At 35.6% G+C, this 26,024-nt stretch overlaps 1 protein-coding gene across 1 annotated transcript in view; it reads left to right on the top strand.

The window, feature by feature from the left end:
* The first annotated feature begins 968 nt into the window (after positions 1 to 968).
* Positions 969 to 26,024, top strand: part of LOC101496156 (DNA-directed RNA polymerase III subunit 2) — a 39,097-nt gene continuing 14,041 nt past the window's right edge. Inside the window, exons 1-30 of the mRNA XM_073363417.1 lie at positions 969 to 1,204; positions 1,374 to 1,495; positions 2,285 to 2,377; positions 2,870 to 2,942; positions 3,021 to 3,111; positions 3,199 to 3,251; positions 3,602 to 3,666; positions 5,075 to 5,180; positions 5,285 to 5,395; positions 5,859 to 5,918; positions 7,032 to 7,070; positions 7,233 to 7,283; positions 7,439 to 7,537; positions 9,652 to 9,711; positions 9,802 to 9,894; positions 10,528 to 10,629; positions 10,701 to 10,811; positions 11,036 to 11,152; positions 21,724 to 21,840; positions 21,933 to 22,013; positions 22,522 to 22,626; positions 22,708 to 22,788; positions 22,901 to 23,032; positions 23,166 to 23,210; positions 24,052 to 24,129; positions 24,199 to 24,338; positions 24,442 to 24,532; positions 25,533 to 25,660; positions 25,755 to 25,887; positions 25,973 to 26,022. Of these exons, the coding sequence (XP_073219518.1) occupies positions 1,130 to 1,204; positions 1,374 to 1,495; positions 2,285 to 2,377; positions 2,870 to 2,942; positions 3,021 to 3,111; positions 3,199 to 3,251; positions 3,602 to 3,666; positions 5,075 to 5,180; positions 5,285 to 5,395; positions 5,859 to 5,918; positions 7,032 to 7,070; positions 7,233 to 7,283; positions 7,439 to 7,537; positions 9,652 to 9,711; positions 9,802 to 9,894; positions 10,528 to 10,629; positions 10,701 to 10,811; positions 11,036 to 11,152; positions 21,724 to 21,840; positions 21,933 to 22,013; positions 22,522 to 22,626; positions 22,708 to 22,788; positions 22,901 to 23,032; positions 23,166 to 23,210; positions 24,052 to 24,129; positions 24,199 to 24,338; positions 24,442 to 24,532; positions 25,533 to 25,660; positions 25,755 to 25,887; positions 25,973 to 26,022 (2,702 nt within the window). The 5' untranslated portion in view covers positions 969 to 1,129. The remainder of the gene's footprint in view (positions 1,205 to 1,373; positions 1,496 to 2,284; positions 2,378 to 2,869; positions 2,943 to 3,020; positions 3,112 to 3,198; positions 3,252 to 3,601; positions 3,667 to 5,074; positions 5,181 to 5,284; positions 5,396 to 5,858; positions 5,919 to 7,031; positions 7,071 to 7,232; positions 7,284 to 7,438; positions 7,538 to 9,651; positions 9,712 to 9,801; positions 9,895 to 10,527; positions 10,630 to 10,700; positions 10,812 to 11,035; positions 11,153 to 21,723; positions 21,841 to 21,932; positions 22,014 to 22,521; positions 22,627 to 22,707; positions 22,789 to 22,900; positions 23,033 to 23,165; positions 23,211 to 24,051; positions 24,130 to 24,198; positions 24,339 to 24,441; positions 24,533 to 25,532; positions 25,661 to 25,754; positions 25,888 to 25,972; positions 26,023 to 26,024) is intronic.

Genomic DNA, 26,024 nt, shown 5'->3' with positions numbered 1-26,024 from the left:
TCTTATACTTAGACACCAACTACCCACTAATATTAATAATTGATGTCTGTTAATGTAAGATATTTTTTTTAGTAATGTGTTTTTATTAGGGGTGAACAAAGTTTAGTTCTAAACTAAAACCGTTTGAAAATTGAATCGAATTGGTTTTTAGTTTAAAAAACCGAATCGAACCAGTTTTTAATTCAAAAAACTGAACCGAACTGTTTTATAAATTGGTGCACCAATTTATTATTTGAACCAAACCGAACTGATTTAACTTAATTTTTTTATTTATACCGGCCAAATTTTACATAACTATCCCTAATTATTTATATAAAAAATATCGTTCAATTTTTTTGAAATATAAACGATTCGGTTCAGTTTTTTCGAACTGAAAATCAATTCGGTTCGGTTATAGTTTTAAAAAATCAGTTCAAAAATAGTTCAGTTCTCAATTTTTATAAATCAGTTCAAATAAAAAAAAAGTTCAGTTCATTTCTACAGTTTGGTTCAGTTTTTGATTTTTTTAACACCAATAATTTTTATACATGTTTTATTTTGTTTGTGAGTGTTAAAAAATGAGAAGTCTATAATATAAAAAGGTTTAATTAGTTCTATTTGCGTCTAAATTTACAAAACTTCATTTACATTCCGATGCGATTAACAATTGGAAAGTATATCTGCCATAAGACACAATTTAATTCAATAGATTAATTTTGAAACTAAAATATAAGGACATCATTATACGGATGAATAATGTACAAAACGATACTTTGATACGTAATAATTCAAAGATTTTAAAAACAAAATAGAAATTATTTTGCATTTGTTTATGTAATATTTACATAAGAAAATCAAATATTTTTTTATAAAAATAAATGATTTTTTTTAAATAACTATTAAAAACCGCTTCTCTCGTTTGAATTTTTTTATAGATTTTTTCTAAATAAACAAACGGACTCATAATCCCAAGCCCAACCCACTTCATTTTTTAACAGTTACTTTAGTCACCATCACCTCCCTCAAATCAAAAACAAGAAAACCCAGTCGCTGCCGCCATTCTTTGCCCTCGTATAACTTTTAAAGTAGTTCGCACTCAACTCAATTTCAACTCAATTCTACAAGGCCATTCTTTTTTTGCATTCTACTAATGGATAACGAACCCCTAATTGATCCTCAGAAACCCGCCGTTGACAAGTTCCAGCTTCTTCCCGAATTCCTCAAGGTAATCAACCAACTAACTAACTCTAACTAACTAACTAACTAACCAACTAACTAACTCGTTCTCTACTATTCTTCATTATGTGATCGACGTTTTCAGCGATAATGATAATTATATTCCGTTGAATTAGTTTTCAGTAACTGATTATTGTTACTGAATTCGGTTTTTCCAGTATCGAGGATTGGTGAAGCAACATTTGGATTCCTTTAACTATTTTGTTAACACTGATATCAAGAAAATTGTTCGTGCTAATAACCTTGTCCAATCGTCTAGGTATCCGCATATATATCTAAGGTATGGATTATGTGCCCTACAGTATGGTACTTTTTTGTTATGTAATTATGTAATGTAATGAAATGACAGTGTTGTCTTAGTTTACACTGACGGAACATGTCCCCTATGCTCTTATTGATTTCCAAGTAAATTATATTCCCATGCTTTTAGCCATTTGTTTTCTCAAGAGGAGGGGTGGTAGGAATGGATGATATATGACGTTATACCAAAATATCTCTCATCTTTTGAAAAATATTACTATCAATTTTTTTTTTTGATAAATAGTAAAAGTTTAGATGTGTTGGGTTTCGGAAGGTTAGGGTAGACCTTAAGGCTCACAAAACATTAACAAAGATACTTACAGATGACCCACCAAAAAGATCTTCACGCCAACAGCAGAAGTTGAACTCAAGTCCTCATGGGATATGAGACAACTTTTTCCCAACTGGACAAACGTTCATTGACTACAATCAATGTTAAATTTTAATAAAACATGTTTCTGAATTATCTGAGAGTAACATTCTTAGACATAGTATTCCCAAGAATGTCATTCATGGGAATGTGGTTATATATATCTTAAAATTAACGCCGTGTGAAGTGTTCTACAAGGGGTTTGGGAATGGAGAAATGGAGCCAAGTGTTTAGCTCACGAATCTCTCCACTTACTTTTGTAATCTGTTAATTTTGATAAATCATGATAGTTAATCTGAAGCTGACTTTTTTAGTTGTTCTTTATTCTTGAGAGGCTGGCTCAAACCACTTTAAGTTGTTTTACTGATGTGCTAATGTACAAAATGACCTATTCTGCAGGTTTTTGGATGTCAGAATTGGTAAACCGGAAAGAATTTTCGATGGTTCTTCTGAGTATGTTAGTCCACAGACATGCCGATTATCTGACCAAACGTAGGAATCATTTCCCTTAGAAGCATGATCTAATGTTTTTAATTGGATACTGCTGAGCTATTAATATAATTATAATAATGCTTAAAAGCATTCTCTTAATTTGCTTGTTAAGTTTTGTGATGTTTCAATTTCTTTTAGTTTACTTATACTAACTATCAGAAGTTGAAGTCAGACCAAATTCTCGGCTGACCCAATACTTAGGAAGGCCTAAAGCGAATTCTAAAATACTACCTTGATAAAAAGAATATACAGGCCTTTTTAATGTTAATAGTTATATTCTATTATAATTTTTATTTAAATTTCACCTTTCTTAGTTTTTGAAATGCAAAATATTTTAATTAAGTAGTCAATTGTTGTATCTTTTTATACTTGTGAGGCCTTTTATTGGTTGCAATTATAGATTTTTTTTTAGGTCTAAACATACATGAAAAGTTATTAGTTTTGTTGTGCTTAATCTGTTATGAATTATGCTTCATTTTGTCTTATAAAAAGGTACGCGGCTCCGATACTAGTTAGTGTTGAGTACACTCAGGGAAGTCCTGATAACGTTATAAAAATTCCAAAGGTAATTGAACACTATTATTATTATTATTTGAATTTGACAAAGATATGTTTTATTAACTACAACATTGTTTTTTTCCAGAATAAAGTTGTTATTGGAAGAATGCCTATAATGTTGCGGAGTTGTTGTTGTGTTTTGTATAATAGAGATGAAGCTGAGCTTGCAAAACTTGGTTCGTATGATACATTTGATTGTTTTATTAATCTTTTGCATTTCTCATTCTTTTATAAAATTTTACCTTTAGTTTTTCTTTGATTAGGTGAGTGTCCGCTTGATCCTGGAGGATATTTTGTAATTAAAGGGACCGAGAAGGTGATATTCTGATTCCAAAATACTTCTCGATTTTAGAGATGCTGCCTATTATTTCATCTGTTCAAGAGCTACTGACTTGGGCAAAAAATTTATTCTGAGAGTGATTTGTTGAATGAATAAATAAATAGTGTCATAAATTATTGATGAATATCATTATAAGAATAAATTGATATGCATCTTTCATTGACTTGTCGAACTTGCGTGAGATCAGGTGTTTTACTAAAAAATCCTTGATAGTATATATATATATATATATTTTTCTTATCTCATCTAAGTATGGATCCTTTTATCTTTCTATAAATAGTTTTTGATATATTTTATTTACAAAAAATCCCACAAATCTGTTTCAGGTGATTTTAATACAAGAACAACTTTCGAAGAATAGAATAATTATAGACACCGACAAGAAAAAAAAGTAAGTCATTTTTCTGGTATGACGAGGGCTTATTCTTCATCTTTTCGTTATGAATTTACATACTGGCATGTGTACATGTACGATTTTGGTCCTCGCCTTCCCATTTTATGATACTTGGTAAACAAGTACGAGTGCTCTTGATGATTTTATTTTTCTCTCACCTCAGCTATTGTAGTGTTTTCAGAATAATCAGTAGGTTCATTTTTGTGGTATCTTCCTATTTACTTTGGTTGGCTCTGAACCTAGTTGCCAGTGACAAAATAATGAAATATATTTTCATGGATAAATTGTTTCATATCTTATATTCAATATAACAGAACTGAAAACAACGAAGAGAATCCTCCAGAACAAATAACAAAACGAAACAATGACCTACAAGGAGAAAAACAACAGCTGCCAGTTTTTTTCTTTCCTTTTCTAGCCTTTCATCTGTGAATTGGGAAGCTTGAAATCCCTCTTCTGCATTTCTTTTCTTTTCAGTACTTATCCAGTAAAATAATTGATTTTTCTCCCGTGCCATTCATTGTCAACTAAATTGGTTCCTCTTCTTATTTTCTCATGATCTCGTTTTGGCAGATTTTTGCTTCTTTTTATTTTTATTTATTCCCGTCTTTTCTCTCGTTTTGGTTATAGTGTGATTGCTGATCACTCCCCTGTGCTCGTACTCGTCTTCTATCTCTGTGAACTTTAAGATAAGTGATGCGGAATGGATTAAGAATTTAAGATTAAGTGTGCTATTTTGATTTATAAATTATAATTGTGATGATATTTTTTTGTGAATTTAGGATATTGACATGTTCCTTATTTTCAAAGGTTTTAGGTTTACTAAGAAATGCAGTTTAAGGAAATTTAAATGTTATTCTGATTGTATCTTTAATTAGGATTTATTCGAATTTTAAAATTTATTTAGAATTTTTATTGAGGTTGAACCAAAAGACCACTTCACTCCTAAAGGAGTAATTTAGGTTTACAATCTTGCTAAGAAGAGCACATTTGGGTTATGTGTTCTGAAACAATCGGCTTGCCACGCAGTAGCTTCTGGCAAGTTGTTTCATGTGCATAGATCTGTGTGTACTATTTGGCAGCCCCTTTAAATTTCAATTTTGTTGTAGTTTTAAAAAATTAAATCCTTCTTGGTTGATATGAACCGATGTTTTAAATTTTAGTTTTAATGAGATACATTCATTACTTTTGGTTATTTTGTTGGTGGTTATGTGTTATTCTTCTTCGAGTGGTATTTCTCCTCTTTTTTTCTCTAACAGGTTTACTTTTCTCTATCTAAAACAATATTAAGTAATTTATTGTTAGCTTTTTATGTAGTTTTGCATTTACCCCTCTTTATTAGATTACCAGTAATTCTATTTTGTATTGTTTTAAAGTATATTTTGGTTCATATTTTGGCTTTCAGCATTACTGCATCTGTTACAAGCAGCACAGAGAAAGTTAAAACAAAAACTACCATTTTAATGGAAAGGGAGAAGATGTGGTTAGAATTGAATCAATTTCAAACGAAGGTTTTCACTTGGCCATTTTCATTGTGGCTTATCCACCTTTAGCTTTTCGATCACATTATAATTAGGTTTTGATAATATTTATTTCTTCTTGTTATATCCATAAGGTTCCTCTTATGATTGTAATGAAAGCTATGGGGATGGAAAGCGATCATGAAGTTGTACAAATGATTGGAAGAGATCCTCGTTATGGGTTGCTACTTTTGCCATCCATTGAGGTGATTGACATGTATATTTGACTATGGATGTGTTAGGATAAACTACTTAATTAAGGTCTTACTCACTCAACTATTTTGGGGAGCTTAAACAAAACGCTTACTCATAAGCTATGACAATTATCAAAATAAACTAAAATAACTTATGGCCATGTCATAAGTTTTTATTTTTTTTATTGGATGGACACATCAAATTATTTTCCTACGTATATCCAAACACCAATATAAATACTTATGTTCTGAGACAAGTCAAAATAAATTGTTGATAAGCTCTTCCAGATGCCTCCTTTGTCAAATTTAAAATGCTTTTGCACACACTAAATTGTAAGGGGAATGGTAGAAGCTAGTAACTTGTATAAATGTAATACATTATATACTTGTATGCTCTTTCTTAGCTTAACAAAGCATATTGTATTATTATTTATGCTATCTATGATCTATTGAATATGTTTTGTCCGGTAAACAGGAATGTAATAAAAGTGGTGTATCTACACAAGCCCAAGCACTGGCGTACCTTGATTCAAAGGTGTGTTGTTCTTTCTTATTCCCATTCACAAAGGAATTCTCCCCAATTTCTACTCTCACACAAGATGTTCAATTACAATGCGTCTTTCAATTCTGATCTCCACCTATGTATCAACTTAAATCCCTAATGCCTTTTAACTAACTAGTCTAATTAGCTTAGCGGCTAGCTGTGTCCTTATTCTGTCTTAATGATCCATCCTAACCAATACCAACTTGCAACAATTTTTCTGAATGTAATTGCTTGATCGAAATTGTAAAGCAGGGATTTACATTATATAGACATATGGTAGTCAAAATTGAGATCCAAATCATTGTATTTGGCAATTTGTGATCTTGAAAGGGTTGAGTGATCTTTTGAACTTTTAATTTTGTTTGAATGGTTGAATTGCCGTGCAAGCACATAAGTTTATGGACTTGTGCAAGTTTTATGATCCTAAACAAGACGCAAAGAAACTGGATTTGCTGTCCGAGTCTGCGACTTGGTTGCAAAAGATCTATTTTTCTGGGTTAGAAAACCCCAATTCCCTTTCTCCTTTGTGCAACCCTCTTTCCCTCAGTTATCGACCTTTCATGCAACCCATTTTCTCCTTCGTGCGACTTTTGTGAGACTGTTTAACAGGATCCTCTTTGTTATGTTCAATTGTTTTTTATGTAAGTGTAGTAGAAAAAGTTTTGGAGAAAAGAAGAATTTCCCCTGTAAATGTCCAAAGTGTTGTTCATTCCTTGTTTTATGAAGTTAGTAATTTAGTGCATTGTTTATCCTCTTGGATATTTTCTCCTCACATTTTAGAGGGAAAGAAGAGTGCTTCTTTTGTTGTGCTTTGGTGCCCACGGTTGGAGCAAAGTTCCGAGGTTATCATAAGAATGTCCTACCTCTTACTTATGGGATAAAGTTGCTTTTTGCTCCATTTGTCGGATAAAAAATTACTTAAAAACTTCTACTTAGTCTGCAGAATAAGTTTTGTGCATACTCAGTTGTGTAATGTACTGATTAGTTATACTCTATTGGCAGTTTCTGATATTAATTATATCCCTCTCAGTTTTTCTAATTTTACATACATATAATATTAATTTTTGTTTCTAATTTATTGCTAATGGCATGTGTGCATATCAGGCAAAACGTTCCATGTTTTCAACCATGCAACCTGAAAAGGTTTCAAATCTCTCTCTCTTTCTCTCTCTCTCTCTCTCCCCCTCTCCCCATGTCATAAGATTGTTTATTTATGCATTCTCATTCTATGTATAAAATAATGTTTTGTTTTTTTGTTTTTTCCCTAACAATTTTCTGACTTTGTTTTTTTAATCTTTTATGTAGGAAGGAAGAGCATTTTCTATCCTAAGAGATGTTTTTCTTGCAAATGTACCAGTAAGTTTTTTTTGAATCATAAGCATATTTTGAATTGAGTGTGTTTCTTTTTTGTGAAAGTTTCATCCAACTTTGATTTCATTCTACTGTAATACATGTAATTCCTTAGCTGTGTTAGGTTTGGTCTGATTAGCTTCTTCTTCTGTTGTCGTTAGGTGCACGAAGATAATTTTCGCCCCAAATGTATATATGTTGCTGTTATGATGAGACGCATATTGGATGCAATTCTAAATAAGGATGCAATGGATGACAAGGTAGTGTCTTCTTTTTAACATGTGAGCTTATATTACTGGAAGAAGGGACTAAGTGAATGAAAATAGGAATGGTCGAATTTGTGTAACGGAAGGATCTTGTCAGTGTTACTTTACTCAATTTACTCAATAGCCATAATTTTTTGGATATAGCCTATCAGTATCACTATTGATTGAAACTTAAGAATGGTTCAAAAGAGGTGTAGGATTAAAATTAGGAGTCAAAAGCATTCATGTACTGTGTAACTGATATATTTATGTAGTGTGTAACTGATACGGTGTTTAGCCCTATCAAAATGACAATCCTAGGTTGTTACAGTTTCTTGATGTATAAGGCATAGCCTAAGTCATCTCCAAAGTACCAGTTCTATCAAATCAGATAGAAGAGGAAAAAACGAGGAGATTTTTGTGTTTCAGAATTTAGAATATAAGAAAAGGAAAAGTCAGATTTGCCCGGCATTCACAAATAAACATATGGATATCTTATGACCTTATCTGCTAAGGGAGGAAAACTAAGTCCAATGTTCCGCTGTGCTCAAGAGCAATCATCCCACCAATCATGTTTTGCTTCAAAGTGAGCGAGAGAAAGCTTCACTATGGTTGTAAGGAAACAAGACAGATTACAAAGAAGACACGAGCTATAATTGAATAGATACATGATGAAAATTTAGTATACTTCTAACGATGCCTCCTCTGAAGATACACCACATTTCCTTCCTTCAATGAAACCTAGTGTTTTTACCTATTGATAGAAATTGGTATCAATAGAAAGATTATAGGAAAAGAATACTGTATACTGTATTGTTTAGATATTTCCTTGGATTAACAGATCTCACAGGGGCAAATTTACAATTCACACACTTGCACCGGTTATTTTACAAAGATACATAATTCCTACTCCAAGAATTCTAGAGTTTGGTCTCTCCCACCCAATAACCACGTATCTAATTTTTTGGATACTCAACAACAGGCTGCAATTCCCTATTTATTCACACACAATAGATAAATAACTTAATAACTACTCATTACACAATAACTGTCACAAATTGGCCATTCATTCTGCCATGTCAAAAACTGCCCATTAATTCTTGCCTCTCTTATAAACATTCTTTGTAAGTGGTCTAACAATTTTTATTATAATATATATTATAATAGTTATTTACTAGTAATAAATAGTGTAACATTTCAGTTTATAATTTTGGTATGTCACTTGTTTTTACTTAAAAATGACATTTTTCAGTCAATGTATCTTTCGATTCACAATTTGGAAAATAGGTATTCCGATTCACGATTTGATAACCATGGTGTGAAGTACTACAGTACACTATATACTTAATGAAATTATTTCCACACTATTCTCAAATCGGTGCTTATATATAATGTACCAAGTTTGTTAGAAATGTAGCATTCATGTGCCTCCTCTTAACAACTTCACATTTAGGTGAGTTGGTTCCTTGTCTTATATGATTCTAGTTTCCTTTATAAGAACATAACATCTTTATGTATAACAGCTATCCAAGGGAGAATCAGCCTTATTTTCTTTTCTAAAGCCAATGACCTGAATTTGACATTTTTATTCGTATTGAGTTCGTTGGCTTGTTGTTTATTTGATACACATCATTATTTAGGTTTTAACATCCGGATGACTATCAGTAGAACTTGTATAAATTAACTAACCACACAACAAATGAGAAAATTGGTGATTGATGGTGAGATGGTATATTTTTTCAAGTCTCTAGGATTGCCCTGGGTTTAATATTTTGTTCGAGAAACCCTAGGTTATTGTGAATGAGACCGGGAGTATCTTTTTCCTCCAGGGTTTTTTTTTTTTTTTTTTTTGTAGTAAAATATATATATAGATTAAAATACAACAGTTTGGCAGTTCCATTGTTCTGTAGGTGTTTCCTCAGTATGATTCACTATTAGCTTTCGATTTTCACATTGAAGGTAAAGTTCTTATCATGTTCAAACCAGTCCTAGAAATTTAAAGAATGCAGCAAAACGGATTTTCTGTTTTGTAATAACATAAATTAACAACTGAGGCAACCCCACTTTATTCTTCATCCAAATTAGTTGGCAATAGTTACTATCAGCTAACTGTTTCTTTCAACTCACAGGATTATGTGGGGAACAAGCGTTTGGAGTTATCTGGCCAATTAATATCTCTTCTTTTTGAGGTACTATCGTTTTTAATTTATTACACATCCAACTTCTGCAGGTATTTTGCACAATTTTCATTGCGTAAGTTACTCTTCTTTCTCTTTTAGGATCTTTTTAAGACGATGACAACTGAACTACAGACTTTGACAGACAAATATTTGGAAAAGCCGGACAGGGCTAAGAAGTTTGACTTCACTACTGTAAGCTTTCTTTAGTATTTTTAATCAAACATCATATGAATGAAATCAAAGCATTTGTAAATCAATCCAATCTTGCTGATGTTGTCCAGAATTCTCTGGTTGGTCACTCTTTAAGAGTTAGTTCCTTTTATTCAATTCTTTTTCCATGTCATTTTTTGGACTTGTCTGTCCAAGGTGATTCTTTTATTTATTTATGGGATTTTCCTCCTGCATCTTGTTCTAGTTGTTCCTCATAAAAAAACCACAAGTTAGTAAATTCTGTTTCATATCTTTTACTGTCTACCTATTACAGTATGCATCAAGTGAAAATATATTGTTGTTGGAGACAAAACAGTAATGCATGCCTCAGCACATATGAAGTTCACTAAAACATTTAAATGGAATGTGATTTACTTGCAAATTTCTGATCTTGATAGATTGGTGTTTTGTTGGAAATTTATTTATTCATGTTATTCTCAGTTTCAACACTGTAAAGTCTTTTAAATGTGGGTTGTATGTTTTGTACACATTAAAGGCACACGTCACTGGTTTCATCCTCGTATGTGTTTATTTGTTGGTGCTTTTGTGTTAATCCAACCTGATCTTAGTATCTCTGGATTTCAATTTACATAGTTTCTTTGGGTGTGTTCATAGCTTCTTAATCGAGATTATATATCTCCTGGTTTGGAAAGGTATCTCTCGACTGGTAATTTCGACATTAAAAGGTTCAAGATGCACAGGAGTGGAATGACACAGGTTGAATATTGTTCCCTTTCTATTATTTCCATTCTATCTCCCAATATTTGCTCAACTGTTTTTTTTTACAGGTGCTTCAAAGGTTATCATTTATAAGTGCCTTAGGCCAAATGACAAGAGTCAAGCCACAGTTTGAGAAGTCCAAGAAAGTTAGCGGTCCTCGAGCTTTGCAGCCTAGCCAGGTAACCTGCACTCCAGCTGGGAACCTTCTTGATATACCATTCTTATGTGCATTGTTTTTTGTGTGGATAGAACAGGATGTCCTTGCATGATCCTTGAAGCTGACACAAAAGGCTTTATTGTTTCTGTTTTATTCTAATGTTGCGTAGTCCTTTTATTCTAAACTTAAAAAAATGTATTTATTTATGAACTTATACCTTCTTTTCTCAATTATTTTTTCATATAGTGGGGAATGCTTTGTCCCTGTGATACACCTGAAGGTGAAGCTTGTGGACTAGTAAAAAACCTGGCTTTGATGACTCATGTCACTACTGATGATGATGAGGCCCCCCTGATTTCTCTGGTATGTGCTTTTGATGTCACTGGATGATTGTTATCAATATATGTGATTAACTACTACAACTTGTAATGACTTGCTTGTTTAATCATATATATTAATTGAACACCTAAAGGACAAGTTAGGGTATTATGGCAATGTTTGATACATGCCATTATTATATAATGAATAATCTACAAGGAAGAGACATTGTTTAATTGGATGACTATTAAGTTGCGCAAAAAAAAAAGTTTTGTTTTCTCTTCCTTTGTTATAAAACTCTTTAAAAAAATTATCAGACTAGTTATTGTGCTTTTGATATTGGGAGAAAGTGAAAGAAAGCTGAGAGAAAAGTTGATAGAGAATCTGTAATTGAATATTCAATACTTGAAAAATTGTTGATTATAAGAAGGTGATCTCCATTTATAGTTAGAGATCAATGTAAAATAATCTAACAGTTCCTAACCGACTTGAACTAACTAATTCTAACAAAAACTTCTAGAAGCCAAGTTAGTTAGAACTGAAGCTGTTATACCACAACATTTACACACGTGGGGATTTATAATACCATTCTAACTTTTATCTCTAATATTCCCCCTTAGAATTGGAGGGTGGCGTGATTAAGGTGTGTTTGTCAAACACCCTGAGCTTGTCACGAAGAGCTTTAAACTTTGTAGCATAGAGAGGTTTTGTTAAAGCATCTGCCCATCCGTCTTGAGCTGGAATATGAGATATAGTGCGACTCTAGTTTAGCACCTTTTCTTGAACAAAGAAGATATCAAGTTCCATTTAAACCTCTTCTTCCAAAACACCATTCAAACAGGATTTGAGAAGTTTTAAATTTGTAGTGAAGTTCAGTGAGGAGAGACTGTATCTATAGAATTTCAGCTGCAAGGTGAGCTACGCTTCTGTATTATGCTTTTGCAGTTCAATGTGCCACCAAGGGCTGCTTCTTGGGCCACCAAGATATAAGATTGGGACCAATATAAGCACAGGCTCCAGATGTGGACCTACAATCATTTGGGTCTGATGCCCAATCTTCATCAAAAAGCCAATTAAAGAGTAGGCTGGTGTATAGGTTCTGCTTGAATAAGGAGCCCATGGTGAAGAGTGCTTCTCAAATAACGTAATTCTTTTCACTGCCTTCCTGTGCTCTCCAAGAGGTTGAGAGAGAAACTGGTAGATTTTATTAACTGAGAAAGAGATCTCTGGGCTAGTGAGGGTTGCACAATGCAGTGGCCCACAATGTAACGAAACTGTATTGGATCAGGAACAACATAAGACCTAACCTTGGAGAGTTTGATGCTTGACCCCATTGGTGTTGGCATCCCTTGGGCATTTTCATTGGTGTTGGCATCCCTTATATATTTGGATTGTGAGAGTAATAGAGAGCCATTAGACAAGTGTTTGACCTCAATTCCAAGAAAATAATCTAGATTCCCCAATTGTTTAAGGGCAAACTCAGAATTCAGTTTAGTAGTAACTGTCTGAATATGAGATCGAGAGCTACCAGTAAGGATGATATCATCCATTAACAAGAGCCATCGATGTAAAGGAAATGAAGCGTAGGATGAAAATACTAGGATCACACTTACTAGCAGTGAAACCATGCTAAATAACCTCGAGCCTGTCAAACCAGGCCCTTGGAGCCTGTTTTAAGCCATATAGTGCCTTGTCAAGCTTGCAAACCATTGTCTTGTTTTGAGCCTCAAAGCCTGGAGGTTGCACCATATAAATCTCTTCTTCCAAAACACCGTTCAAAAATGCGTTGCGCACATCTATTTGCTGTATATGCGACTTGTTTGAAACTGCGACAGTGAGAACTGTACATACAATCACATGTTTAACAACAGGGGAGGATGTTTCATTGAAATCACAACCAACCTTTTGATGAAATCCGTTTGCATCAAGGTGTGTCTTGTACTTATTGATTGATCCATCAAGATTCTCCTTAGCTCTAAACACCCACTTGCACTCCAGAGGCTTATGGTCAGATGGAGGAGCAACCAAGGTCCAAGTTTCATTACTGTTGAATATAAAGAGTATTGAGAGACATATTGAATAACCTGTGTGTTTCAACTACACAACGAAATTTCTTTATATAGACAAAGAGTATTAAACAACCCTAATTTACAGTAATACTAAAGGGCCGAAATACTTACAGCTCATCTAATCTAATTATTTACATTCTAATATAATATTTAACACTCTCCCTCAAACAGGAGCATATAAATCAAATGCACCTAGCTTGTTACATATATAACTAATTCTAGGACCTCGCAATGACTTTGTAAACACATCTGCTAACTGATCATTGGAATTGATGAAGCTAGTGATGATGTCACCCGATTCGATCTTTTCTCTAACAAGATGACGGTCAATCTCAATATGCTTGATCCTCTCATGAAAAACAGGGTTCGAGGTAATGTGCAATGCAGCTTGATTATCACATATTAGTGTCATTGTGCTGACCTCTTTAAATTGAAGTTCTTTTCGGTAACTGTTTCAACCAGATGAATTTACATGTTACTAGTGCCATGGCCCCGTATTCTGCCTCAGCGCTGGATCTTGCAACAACATTTTGTTTCTTACTCTTCCAAGATATTAAATTTCCTCCGACAAGTACACACTACCCAGAAGTTGATCGTCTAACTATGGGTGAGCCTGCCCAATCGGCATCTGAGTAGCCTGAGTATGTCCTCTATCTTCATAAATGAGATCTTTTCCAGGTGCACTTTTGATGTATTTAAGAATCCGAATTACAACATCCATATGTTCTTGGCAAGGAGAATTTAAGAACTGACTTACCACACTGACAACAAAGGAAATGTCAGGACGAGTGACTGTGAGATAGTTTAATTTTCTAACCAATCTCCTATATCTTCCTGAATCTGATAGAGGCTCCCTCTGATTGGGTAAGAGTTTAACATTTGGATCCATATGAGTATCAACTGACTTGGCATTTAATAGGCCTGTTTCTTCAAGAATATTCATAGCATATTTTCTTTGTGAAATTACAAGGCTATCCTTGGATTGGGCTACTTCAATACCCCAAAAATAACAGAGTTTACCAAGGTCTTTAGTCTGAAATTTATTTGAGAGATGTTTTAACTGGAGTATTCCTTACTGATCACTACCAGTTATAACAATGTCATCCACGTAAACAATAAGATAGATGCACCCTTGGGCTGAGTGATGATAAAATATAGAGTGATCGACTTCACTACAGATCATACCAAACTCTTGTACTACCGAGCTAAATCTGCCAAACCAAGCTCTAGGAGACTATTTAAGACCCTAAAGGGACCTGTGTAGCCGACAAACCATGTTGGAAGACTCCCTCTGAGCAACAAATCCTGGTGGTTGCTCCATATAAACTTCCTCTTCAAGATCACCATGCAAAAAGGCATTTTTAATGTCAAGCTGATGGAGAGGCCAATGTCGAATTGCTGCAATGGAGAAAAACAATCTGACAGATGCCATTTTGGCAACAGGTGAGAATGTGTCATTGTAATCCAACCCAAAAATCTGAGTATATCCCTTGGCTACCAAACGAGCCTTAAATCAATCAATCTTACCATCAGGATCAACCTTCATTGTATAAAGCCAACGACACCCGACTAACGACTTCCCATGAGGTAAAGGAACCAATTCCCAAGTACCACTACTTTGTAGAGCACACATCTCATCAAGCATTGCTTGCCTCCACTCAAGGTGGGATAATGCTTCACCTGTAGTTTTAGGAATAGAAACAGAAGACAAGGAGGACAAGCAAATGTAATATAAAGGAGATGAATTACGGGTGGTGCGAATATCCTTGCGAAGAGCAATGGAAAGGTCATGCTCAAGTGGCAGGGCCGGATCTGGAGGTGGCGTCGGAGGATAGTATGTAATGGGAACAGGAACAGGCACAACAGAGGATAAACGACGACGCTAATATGTTTGTAGTGTTCGTGGAGGTTGGGGGGCAGACTCGACAAGTTCGATAGGAATATGAGTGGGTGGGAAAGGGATAAATACTTGAGAAGGTTCGGCATTAATGTCCTGATAGGGCTCAATAGTTATATGGGTAGGTTTAAAATATTATACAGACTCGAAAAAGGTAACATCGGCTGATGTAACGTAGCGGTGTAGTGTGGGAGAATAACAACGATAGCCCTTTTGGGACCGATGATAATCGAGAAAGACACACTTGAGTGACTGAGCTGACAATTTGTCCAAATCAGGAGATAAATTGTGGACAAAACACGTGGACCCAAAGACACGGGGTGGTAGTGGGTGAAGAGGGGTATGGGGAAAGAGGACCAAATGGGGGATATTGCCATCAAGGACAGAAGATGGCATACGATTGATAAGGTAGCACGCCGTTAAGACTGCATCCCCCCAAAAACGGAATGGGACATTGCCATGGAGAAGTAAGGTTCGTGTGGTTTCAATGAGATGCCGATTTTTGCGTTCGGCTACCCCGTTTCGCTGAGGTGTATGAGGACATGATGTTTGGTGTAGAATACCGTTGGAAGCCATAAAAGTTTGAAATTGATGGGACAAATTTTCCCGAGCATTATCACTTCTTAAGGTACGAATGGAAACTCCAAATTGAGTTTTAATTTCTTGATTAAATTGCTCAAAGATGGAAAACTGTTCAGTTCTATTTTTCATTAAAAATAACCACGTACAACGAGAATAATCATCAATAAATGTAACAAAATACTTAGACTCTAAAGTAGACACAGTACGAGAGGGACCCCAAACATCAGAGTGAACTATAGCAAAGGGAGAGGATACTCTTTTATTGATTTGATCAGGAAAATTACTACGAGTGTGTTTCTCTAACTGACACGACTCACAATGCAAAGTAGACAACTTAGACAAACTAGGCACCAGTTTTTGTAGTTTGGTAAGACTTGGTTGTCCTAGCTGAGCATGGATAGGATGAGGGGACTCTGTGGCAGAGCACGTCTTGGAAGATGAAAAAAGGTAGTAGAGGCCTTGTGACTCACATCCGATGCCAATCGTCCGTCCCGAATTCCGGTCCTGCAAGGTAACATTATCATTAGTAAAAGTAATAATACAATTATGAGACTCAGTTAATCGACTAACTGAAAGTAAATTAAAGGGGCATCCAGGTACATAAAGAACAGATGCAATTGAGATGGAAGGGAGAATGTGGACAGTGCCAACTCCTTGAGACCAGGTTTGAGTACCATTGGCAGAAGTTATAGTAGGTAAAAAACCAGATGCAGAGAGTGAAGAAAAGAGGCCTTTATTACTAATAACATGATCAGACGCACCAGAATCAAGAACCCAAGGGCCGAGGGAAGATGAGTGAGAGAAGTAAACAAATGAGTTACCAGTGTGTGCAACCGAAGTAGGAGAACTAGAGTTCGGATGACTCTGAACCCATCGGAGAATATCTTCATAATTTGCCTGGGAGCCTTGTGGAGATGGTGTAGTCTGAATAGTGGCAGAAGGATCAAGCTGAGTTGCATTTATTGAAGGCGAAGGCTTACCATGCAACTTCCAACAACGATCAATAGTGTGTCCAAGCCGATGACAATGCTCACATTTGAGACGAGGCTTAGAGTTGGATGGTCCTCCACGAGAACGATGTTGATTATGTCCCTGAGATGCAAGGGCAACAGTGTCTCTCGGAACTGAAGTAATAGAATGCTCAACTGGATGTTTTGCTGGTACTCGAAGGAGGATCGCTGAGGTAGTAGACATATCCGGAACAGTAACAGACTCCAAAATTTGATCACGAGTTGCAGAGTACTCCTGGGGTAGGCCATAGAGTGCAAGAAGCATGAAGAAGGTGCTGCGTTGATTCAACTCCTTCTTCTGTTCAACTGGATTACTTGCAGCAAGAGGGAGAAACTTATTAAAGTAATGAAGTGCGCTATGAACGATGCCAAGATATGCAGAAATAGAGCCATCAAGTGTCTTCGTAGTAATGATATTCAACAAGCGGTGACAAACTCCATAGAGACGTTGTGTGTCGTTAGTATAGAGTGCCTTTACTTGACTCCAAACCGATTCACAAGTGAGATGCAGACGAAAAATCGATTTAACATCTGGATGAAGTGTAGACTTAATGACACTACACAACTGAGCATCAATCTGACTCCATTTGGATGTTTCAGTCACATTCACCTTTTCAGGGTTTTGGGTGAGATGGTCCTCGTAACATTGACCACGTAGCCATAGTTTGATGTCGGCAACCCAACTATCATAATTTGATCCATTCAATTTTTCAACAGAGAGAGGAGAAGTGATGTAGTTGGTGTAGATGCTCTTTGTTTTAGACTGAGACGCCATGGTCAGCAAAGAGTGTCAGAAAACGCGTCGAAATTGGGAAAACATGAGCTGTTTAAACTGGAACTCGTATATCCGTAACTCGAAACTGAAAACTGAGGGCAAATATGGAAGCAGGAGGCCGAGGTGAGTGCGGTGGAAGAAGCGGCACCGTGAACGGCTGCCAGACGCGCCGTCACGCGCGGTGGCTATTGGCGGCGCGTGGATCTCACGCGCGTGAGGGGGTTGCTGATGACGTAGCTGAAGGGTTTGAGTGATCTATGGTGTACGGCGCTGCTGGAGTGGTCGTTCGTTGAAAAAAATCATCAGAAACGGTGACGACAGCGACGGTGAGCGTGAACGGCTGGACAAAAATTGAGGAATCAGCATATCAAAGGCAAAGAGGGGGAAACCGGAGTTGAGAACACGGTGAGCGTGACGATTAGGGTTGTCTCTCAGTTGGCTCTAGATACCATGTTGAATATAAATCGTAGTGAGAGACATATTGAATAACTCGTGTGTTTCAACTACACAGCAAAATTTCTTTATATAGACAAAGAGTATTAAACAACCCTAATTTACAATAATTATTTACATTCTAATATAATATTTAACAATTACTAATAAGAGCAACATATTCATCTTTCATGCTGCGAGTTAGGAGCAAAATGGGTTGCAAACGGGGTAGTATAATGCCATCCTTAGCTCTAGTCCCCATTGGGTGAATGTTCCTAGGATGTATCCCGATGGGAACAGGATTGGGTGCAGATGCCTCAGGTCTGGAGACAGATGCGTCCAGTTTGGACTCACGTGCTTCAGGTCTGGATGCAGAGTTTGGGTCAGAAGGAATTAATAGAGGCCGAGGTGACTGCAGGGCTAGAGAGGGTGCAGGTGAGGAGGAATCAGGTGAAGTGGTGGCATGTAGAGAGTTGGTGGATGATGAGAGGTGTGATGAATGTGAATGTGCGGGATTAGATGGGATGGGTTGAGTTATGGTAGGTTGAGGAGGGAGGTATTGGCTAGTTTGTGAAGGTAAAAATGTTTTTGGTTTGGGTGTCACTTTTTATGAAGAATTTGTGGGAAACATTTCAGAGTAGGGAAACCTACCGTTATTGAATAACACATCCTTGGATATATAGATTCCACCATCAGTATTGAGGCATTTGTACCCCTTCTAGGCTGTTGAGTAACCTATGAATACACATTCGTGTGATCTGAATGCAAGTTTGTTGGAGATATATGGTCTTAAGGATGGAAAGCATGCACATCCAAATACTTTTAAATCTTTGTAGTTGGGTTGTTTCTGGAAAAGAAGAAAATAAGGGGAGATATTGTTGAGAATAGGTGATTGGTATACGATTAATAAAGAATGCAGCAGTAATAACGGCATGGTCCCATAATTTACGGGGTATATCTGCTTGTGGCAACAGCATTAGACCAACGTTTACTATGTGCCTGTGTTTTCGTTCAACAAGTCCGTTCTGATGATGGGTGTGTGGACAAGTAAACTTGTGCAGAATACCTAGATCAGTAACGAATCTAGTGAAAGGAAGAAACTCACCACCTCCATCACTTTGCACAACCTTGATTTTACAACTGAATTGAAGTTCTACCATGGCTTTGAATTGTGTAAATTGTGCTAGAGTATCAGACTCCAACTTTAAAGGATAAACCAAACAAACCTAGAGTAAGCATCTACACAGGTGAGAAAATACATATAGCCACCAGAGGACTTAACTGGTGTAGGGCCCCATAGATCACACACGGCTAATTGAAATGGATTGTTGTAAATAGTGGTGGAGTGAGGGGCTGGAAGACGATGTCCCTTCCCAAGGCAGCAGGTTGAGCAAAAGTCAGTAGGGACTTTTGCTGGCACAGGATTGTGACAGTCTCAGTGCTGCTTTTAAAGATATATGATGAGGGTGCTCCAAACGTGTATGCCATAGTTGATAAGCAGAATGTGAAATAGGAGTAGCAACAAAATTTAAATTTATCTTATTATACATATAATTGACATTAACAAATGCAAGAGATAAAGGTTTGAACAGAGAAGCATTGTTACAATAAGCCATATTAGTTTCAGCTTTATTCAAATGTAAATTGGAAGCTAAGTAATGACAATCTTCAAACTTGTAGAGTCCATCTGCTCCAACAGTCCCTTTTAGCAAGACTTCAGAAGAAGCCCGTAGTTTCACAGCACAAAAGGTGGAGTGAAACTCCAAGAAAACTCCAAGCAAATTTGGTGATAGATGGAACAAGTAATAGATTCTTGAGGCGTCAGGTGTGACACGGTGAGATGACTAATATGGCTCTTCTTTACTTGTGACGGCTGCGACAACGGAGTCGTAATCCTCATGTAAAGCTTTGAGAATGATTTCGATGAGGTTGCAATGCGGAACTGTATCTCCAATTGAGATCAAAGACTCATTGATAGTGCTGACACGAAGAATGACCTCGTCAATCTTGCAGTCACCTTTGGTGAGACTTTGCAACTCAAAGCGAAGTTGACATGCTTTGGTGGTAAGATATGATAGTGACGATGAATCTCTTCCCAAATTTGCCAAGAATAGTGATCAGTCAACAAGCTTTGTTAGAGGCGAAACAAATATTGTTGAGAGAATCCATGTGCAAATAAGAGCTTGCTGCTCCCATTCAAAATAAAGAAGATTGACACGATTTGCAGTGCGATCTGTTTCAGTGAGGAAACGCAGTGGAGCCACAGGTTCTGTGATGAATTTATGAAGCTTGTGATCACAAATAACACCATCAATTTGCTGTTTCCATTGTTTGAAGTTTTTATCATCAAGTTTTACAGAGATTAGGTGAGAAAATTTGACATGTGAAGCAGGGAAGGTTCCTGAGGAACCAAGAAATGGATTTGAGAAAAAAAAGCTCTAAGATACCATGTTAAGATTCATATTGGGAGAAAGTGAAAGAAAGTTGAGAGAATAGTTGAGAGAGAATCTGTAACTGAATATTCATTACTTGAAAAATTGTTGATTACAAGAAGGTGATCTCCATTTAAAGTTAGAGATCAATATAACAGAATGATAGAACAATGCAAATTAAGAGAAATGAGGGCCTAAATAGTGGGGCCCACTCAACCAAGTCACACACTTCACACACATTCAGTTTGTTGAATGATGGATGGGAGGAATAAATGCTAGTAACAATGTCTCTTATTCTACTGATATTCCATTAAAGAGGGGGAAGTGAGAAAGACATTCAGTTTCAAGAAGGATGGAGGAAACGCAGTGGAGCCACAGGTTCTGTGATGAATTTATGAAGCTTGTGATCACAAATAACACCATCAATTTGCTGTTTCCATTGTTTGAAGTTTTTATCATCAAGTTTTACAGAGATTAGGTGAGAAAATTTGACATGTGAAGCAGGGAAGGTTCCTGAGGAACCAAGAAATGGATTTGAGAAAAAAAAGCTCTAAGATACCATGTTAAGATTCATATTGGGAGAAAGTGAAAGAAAGTTGAGAGAATAGTTGAGAGAGAATCTGTAACTGAATATTCATTACTTGAAAAATTGTTGATTACAAGAAGGTGATCTCCATTTAAAGTTAGAGATCAATATAACAGAATGATAGAACAATGCAAATTAAGAGAAATGAGGGCCTAAATAGTGGGGCCCACTCAACCAAGTCACACACTTCACACACATTCAGTTTGTTGAATGATGGATGGGAGGAATAAATGCTAGTAACAATGTCTCTTATTCTACTGATATTCCATTAAAGAGGGGGAAGTGAGAAAGACATTCAGTTTCAAGAAGGATGAATGAAAGGAATAAAAGCTAATTAATAATGTCATTTATTTTATGTTATAAGAATGAGGGAATACGAAGAGGGGAGACATTCAGAAAATATTCTAAGAAACAATTAGGGGAGTTCTTTCTCTGGTTAGGAGCAATTCTGCTCTGGTTTAGGAGTTCTTAGAACTCTGGTGTATTTCTTTTTCTTCATTTTCATATTTCCAGCATTGTAAGAGCTTCAAAGCTCGTCAATTCAAGTTAATAAAATTCTGTTTCCTATCACAGAATCTAGCCGTTCCTAACTGAACTGAACTAACTAATCCTAACAGAACCTTCTAGAAGCTAAGTTAGTTAGAACTGAAGCTGTTATACCACAACATTTACACACGTGGGAATTTATAATCCCATTCTAACTTTTATCTCTAATATGCTTCAATGTAATGTGCATTGTTCAAAATAGATGTATGATAAAACATGTTTCATTTACATTATTTATCCAATTTAGGCGTCTTTCATTTTATTACGTTATATTATTTTTATTACAGTGCTATATTTTGGGCGTTGAAGACATTGAACATCTCTCAGGAGAAGAGCTTCATACACCAAATTCCTATCTTGTCATTTTTAATGGTTTGATACTTGGCAAGCACAGGAGACCACAGGTATTGGTCTGTCTTTTATCAGACTTATTTATAACTCATTCTAATATGAATTATATCTCATTTATTGTAAACCTTAATAAAAATTGTTCAAGCGTTTTGCTACTGCAATGAGAAACTTGCGGAGAGCTGGTGTAATTGGCGAGTTTGTGAGTGTCTATCTCAATGAAAAGCAGGTGAGTAGTTCTGTTGCAGTTGATTTTTTCCCATTCTTTCTTACTGTTTAATACTTTTATACTTTTTCCTGTTTTCTAGTTCAATCATTATTTTTGGTCATTGAATTCCCTTAATTAGGTTAATGTTTCTTTTTGTGTTTCGTTTAAAAAAATATGGTTAGCGTTTGTGTTTGTAAGTGTTGTTCTTTTATTTAATATATTTAATTTTTGTATTCATTCAGAGGAAATGCCAAAAACATACTAATTTGCTCTAGGTTCATTTTTAATCCTATTAAATGCTAAATCAAGAAACAAGGAAATACACTAAAACTCATAATTACAATTTACAAACATTCTTCTCCTAGTAATTACATATACGATTCTAACAACAATCACTTTCCTTTGTCAGGAGCTATCTGTTTCTAAATCTTTTTATGACTTCTGATAAAATATTTTTGTTCTTTTAATTTTTTAATCATAGAAGGCTGTGAGTTGAAACTGGTATTAATGAACAAAAACATGTTTTCAGTGTTGTGTTTACTTAGCTTCTGATGGTGGTAGAGTTTGCCGCCCTCTTGTCATTGCTGACAAGGGAATATCAAGAGTCAAAGCTCATCATATGAAAGAATTAAAGGTAATCGCATCATATGCTTTTTCTCTTGAAAGTAGAGAATGGAAGCTGCTTAAGAGAATATTAACTCAAATGCACTTTCAGGATGGAGTGACCACATTTAATCACTTTTTACGTAATGGCTTGATTGAGTATCTTGACGTCAATGAGGAAAACAATGCCCTGGTGCGTTTTTTTCCAAATATTTCTTGTTTATTTTGTTTTTGAAATAATATTCGTGACAACCAGTAATCTCAGTTGCCTCACCAGTAATCTCAATTGCCTATTTTCTTTATAGATTGCTCTATATGAAGGAGATGCGACACCAAAAACTACTCATATTGAGATTGAGCCTTTCACTATCTTAGGAGTTTGTGCGGGGCTAATTCCATACCCTCATCATAATCAATCTCCTAGAAACACTTATCAGGTTGCCCTCTTACCCCACATCTGTTTAACTGTGATTTTTTTTTTTAAGGTCCTGTTTAACTGTGATATTGCACTTGCATGAATAAAGGTGTTCATTTTCCCACCTGAAATTACTTTTATTTTGCTTACTATAGTGTGCAATGGGAAAGCAAGCTATGGGAAATATAGCATATAACCAGGCAAGTAAACAGTTCGTTGTTTATGTAGTTTATACACAACTATTGGATGATCTTCAGATTTGATGAATCTATTTTCCTATTTTTTTAAAAACAATTTATTAAATTTAGATTTATTTTTTACGAGTCAATTTTTTAATAGCTCTATTCTTTAGTGTGTGCTTGCAATTATATACAAACATTTAAATTCATGTATGGGAATATTATTTTTGAAATATACCTGAATCAAATATTGGCATAAATTATATGATTTTCCTCTTATCTCATTTTATTGAAGAGTGATTGTATTAACTCCTTATTAAATATGGACTATTTTCATAACTATATACTAGTAGAACTACAATCGAGTTGCTTTATTTTTGAAGTGAATACTTTTATGTTATTGTGCAACTTTATTGCATGATATCTTAGCTATTTAATTTCTTGCCCATTAATGTTTGTTATCCTTTATATATATTATGTCCCCACATAAGAACTTATCTGTGCTTGAAGGTTTGATGAGGTATAGGTTTCATTGAATTTTATTTTGGTTATTGTGAAATTAGAGGGGGTGAAGTTTGCATTGTATGTCATCCGTGTGATTTTTGAGGGGTTGTACTGTTGTCTGTATCAAACAGGTAATTAACCTAAAAGCTTCTGCATTGTTAGGTGCAGGTTTAGAAAGGAATTTATTAGACAAGTGTTTTACAGGAGAACCTGATAACTTGTAATAGTTTTTCTTCTGTTTGCATTTCGTGTGTTGGGTAACTATGCTGCTGCACTCAGCATTTTTGTAGAGCATGGCTGTCCAGGTCGAGAAACTTTCATACTCAATGCTTAATGAAGTTTAAATTGGATTTTTCAGCTCCGACGGATGGACACCTTACTTTATCTACTGGTTTACCCTCAAAGGCCTTTGCTGACAACAAAATCAATTGAGCTGGTTAGTAATGTTTTCATTGTTTAATTTCTTGATGAGTCAAGGGCTGTATTTAATCTATACTCTTATTAGGTTGGGTATGATAAGCTTGGAGCAGGACAGAATGCCACAGTAGCTGTAATGAGCTACAGTGGTTATGATATAGAGGATGCAATTGTCATGAACAAATCATCTCTTGATCGGGGTTTTGGTCGTTGCATAGTTATGAAAAGGTACACTATTTTATTTGGCAATTTTATGTCTCTGGTTGCTGCATATTTCATTGACCATGTTTTTAAGGTAGCAATGTTAAGCTTCATGTTCTTGAATGTATAGGTATGTCGCCATTAGACAAAAGTATTCGAATGGCACTGAGGATCGAATAATAAGGCCCAATAGAGCTGCAGACACCACGGGGCGTATGCAGGTAATGTGCATTTAGTCTACATAGTAATTTCATATAGTTTCTAATTGTGTGTGTAATATAATGTCGAGTTCCCCAACTTATGTGACTAAATCGATTGGCCATAATATCGCAAACTAGTATAAATCACTTAGTCCAGAAAAGAAAATACTTAAAGCCTAGTAGAAATCACAAACTCGTCAACTAGTCATATCATCACCCCTAATATCAACACTCATCTTCATTAATCTCATCGCCTCCTCCATCATTTCCATTATCTCCTCCATCATCATCGTGAGAGGTAGAGAGGATGGTTGTGAGTCGTGATGAAGAATATATTTAGAAAATAGGGTATTTTCCCTTTAAATGCAACCAGGTTGCGCATGACCAAAGTCAAAATCTGAGCTGGAAAATATGATCTCGCCTGAACTCGTGCGATTTCACGATCTTGATGCGGTTACACCTGCGATCTTGCAGGATCTTGCTTCAAATGCGAATTTACATAGGATCTGGATTGTAGGGGTCGCTGAAATCGTGTGATTTTGAAATGAAGGCAGCACTAAATAGCCTCAATTAAAGGCGGCTAGAGTTTTGTCGTAATTAAGACTTTTTTCCAACAACTGGTCTTCTAACTAATAGCTTCTCATAGGAATTGAAATCAGCTTATGTGCTTTAACTTTTTCTTAGGCACCTTTATCTGGCTTCTCCATAAGCGCTTACAAATTTGTGTGAATGTTTTTTAGATTAGGAAATAATACTTTTCTTTGTTAAGAAGTTTTCAGAAGTTGGAAACTAATTCTAGCTGGGATACATACCTTTAAGATTGCAGAGATTTCTTATTTCCTTGCATCCTTCTTTCTTTTATTTACTAGTTTATTGATTTGCTTGTAAAGTTCTCTATTTATTAGTTTCCTAATTTTCATGTAAACCCTGATTTATCAGTGTGATTTAAATACATTGTCTAATTTCTAAATCAGTTCGTAGGTAAGCAAATTATTTTTCCTTGTTTTCTTGCTTCTTCTAGATACTTGACGATGATGGGATTGCTGCTCCTGGTGAAATTATTAGGCCAAATGACATGTATATCAACAAGCAATCACCTATTGAAACTCGTGCAACCACAACAGGATCTACAGCTAAATTGCCCGATAAGTTAGTTTTATTAACAGTTTAATTTAACTGCAGATAGGTTTGTGTTAGATGGATTTTTCTTTATGTTTTTTCTAAATGTTTTCCTTATATTCAGTGCATACCGGTCCACTCCACAAACATTTAATAAATGTCACGGAGGTGAAGTAGTTGATAGGGTAGTTCTTTGCAATGATAAGGATACCAACCTGTGTATCAAATTTCTAACCCGTCACACTCGGAGGCCTGAGGTAAAGTCTTGTTCAGTTTATTGTGAGGTATTGTTTTTTATTTGAAGTAGCTGATTGATTTCTCTGGCTGTATTTGTTGTCTTAGCTTGGTGATAAATTCAGTAGCAGGCATGGGCAGAAAGGTGTTTGTGGAACAA

Source organism: Cicer arietinum, chromosome 7, assembly GCF_000331145.2.
Source record: "Cicer arietinum cultivar CDC Frontier isolate Library 1 chromosome 7, Cicar.CDCFrontier_v2.0, whole genome shotgun sequence".
NCBI classification, from domain to species: Eukaryota; Viridiplantae; Streptophyta; class Magnoliopsida; order Fabales; family Fabaceae; genus Cicer; species Cicer arietinum.
The sequence above is the reverse complement of the archived record's forward strand: the minus strand, read 5'-3'. Positions and strand labels throughout refer to the sequence as shown.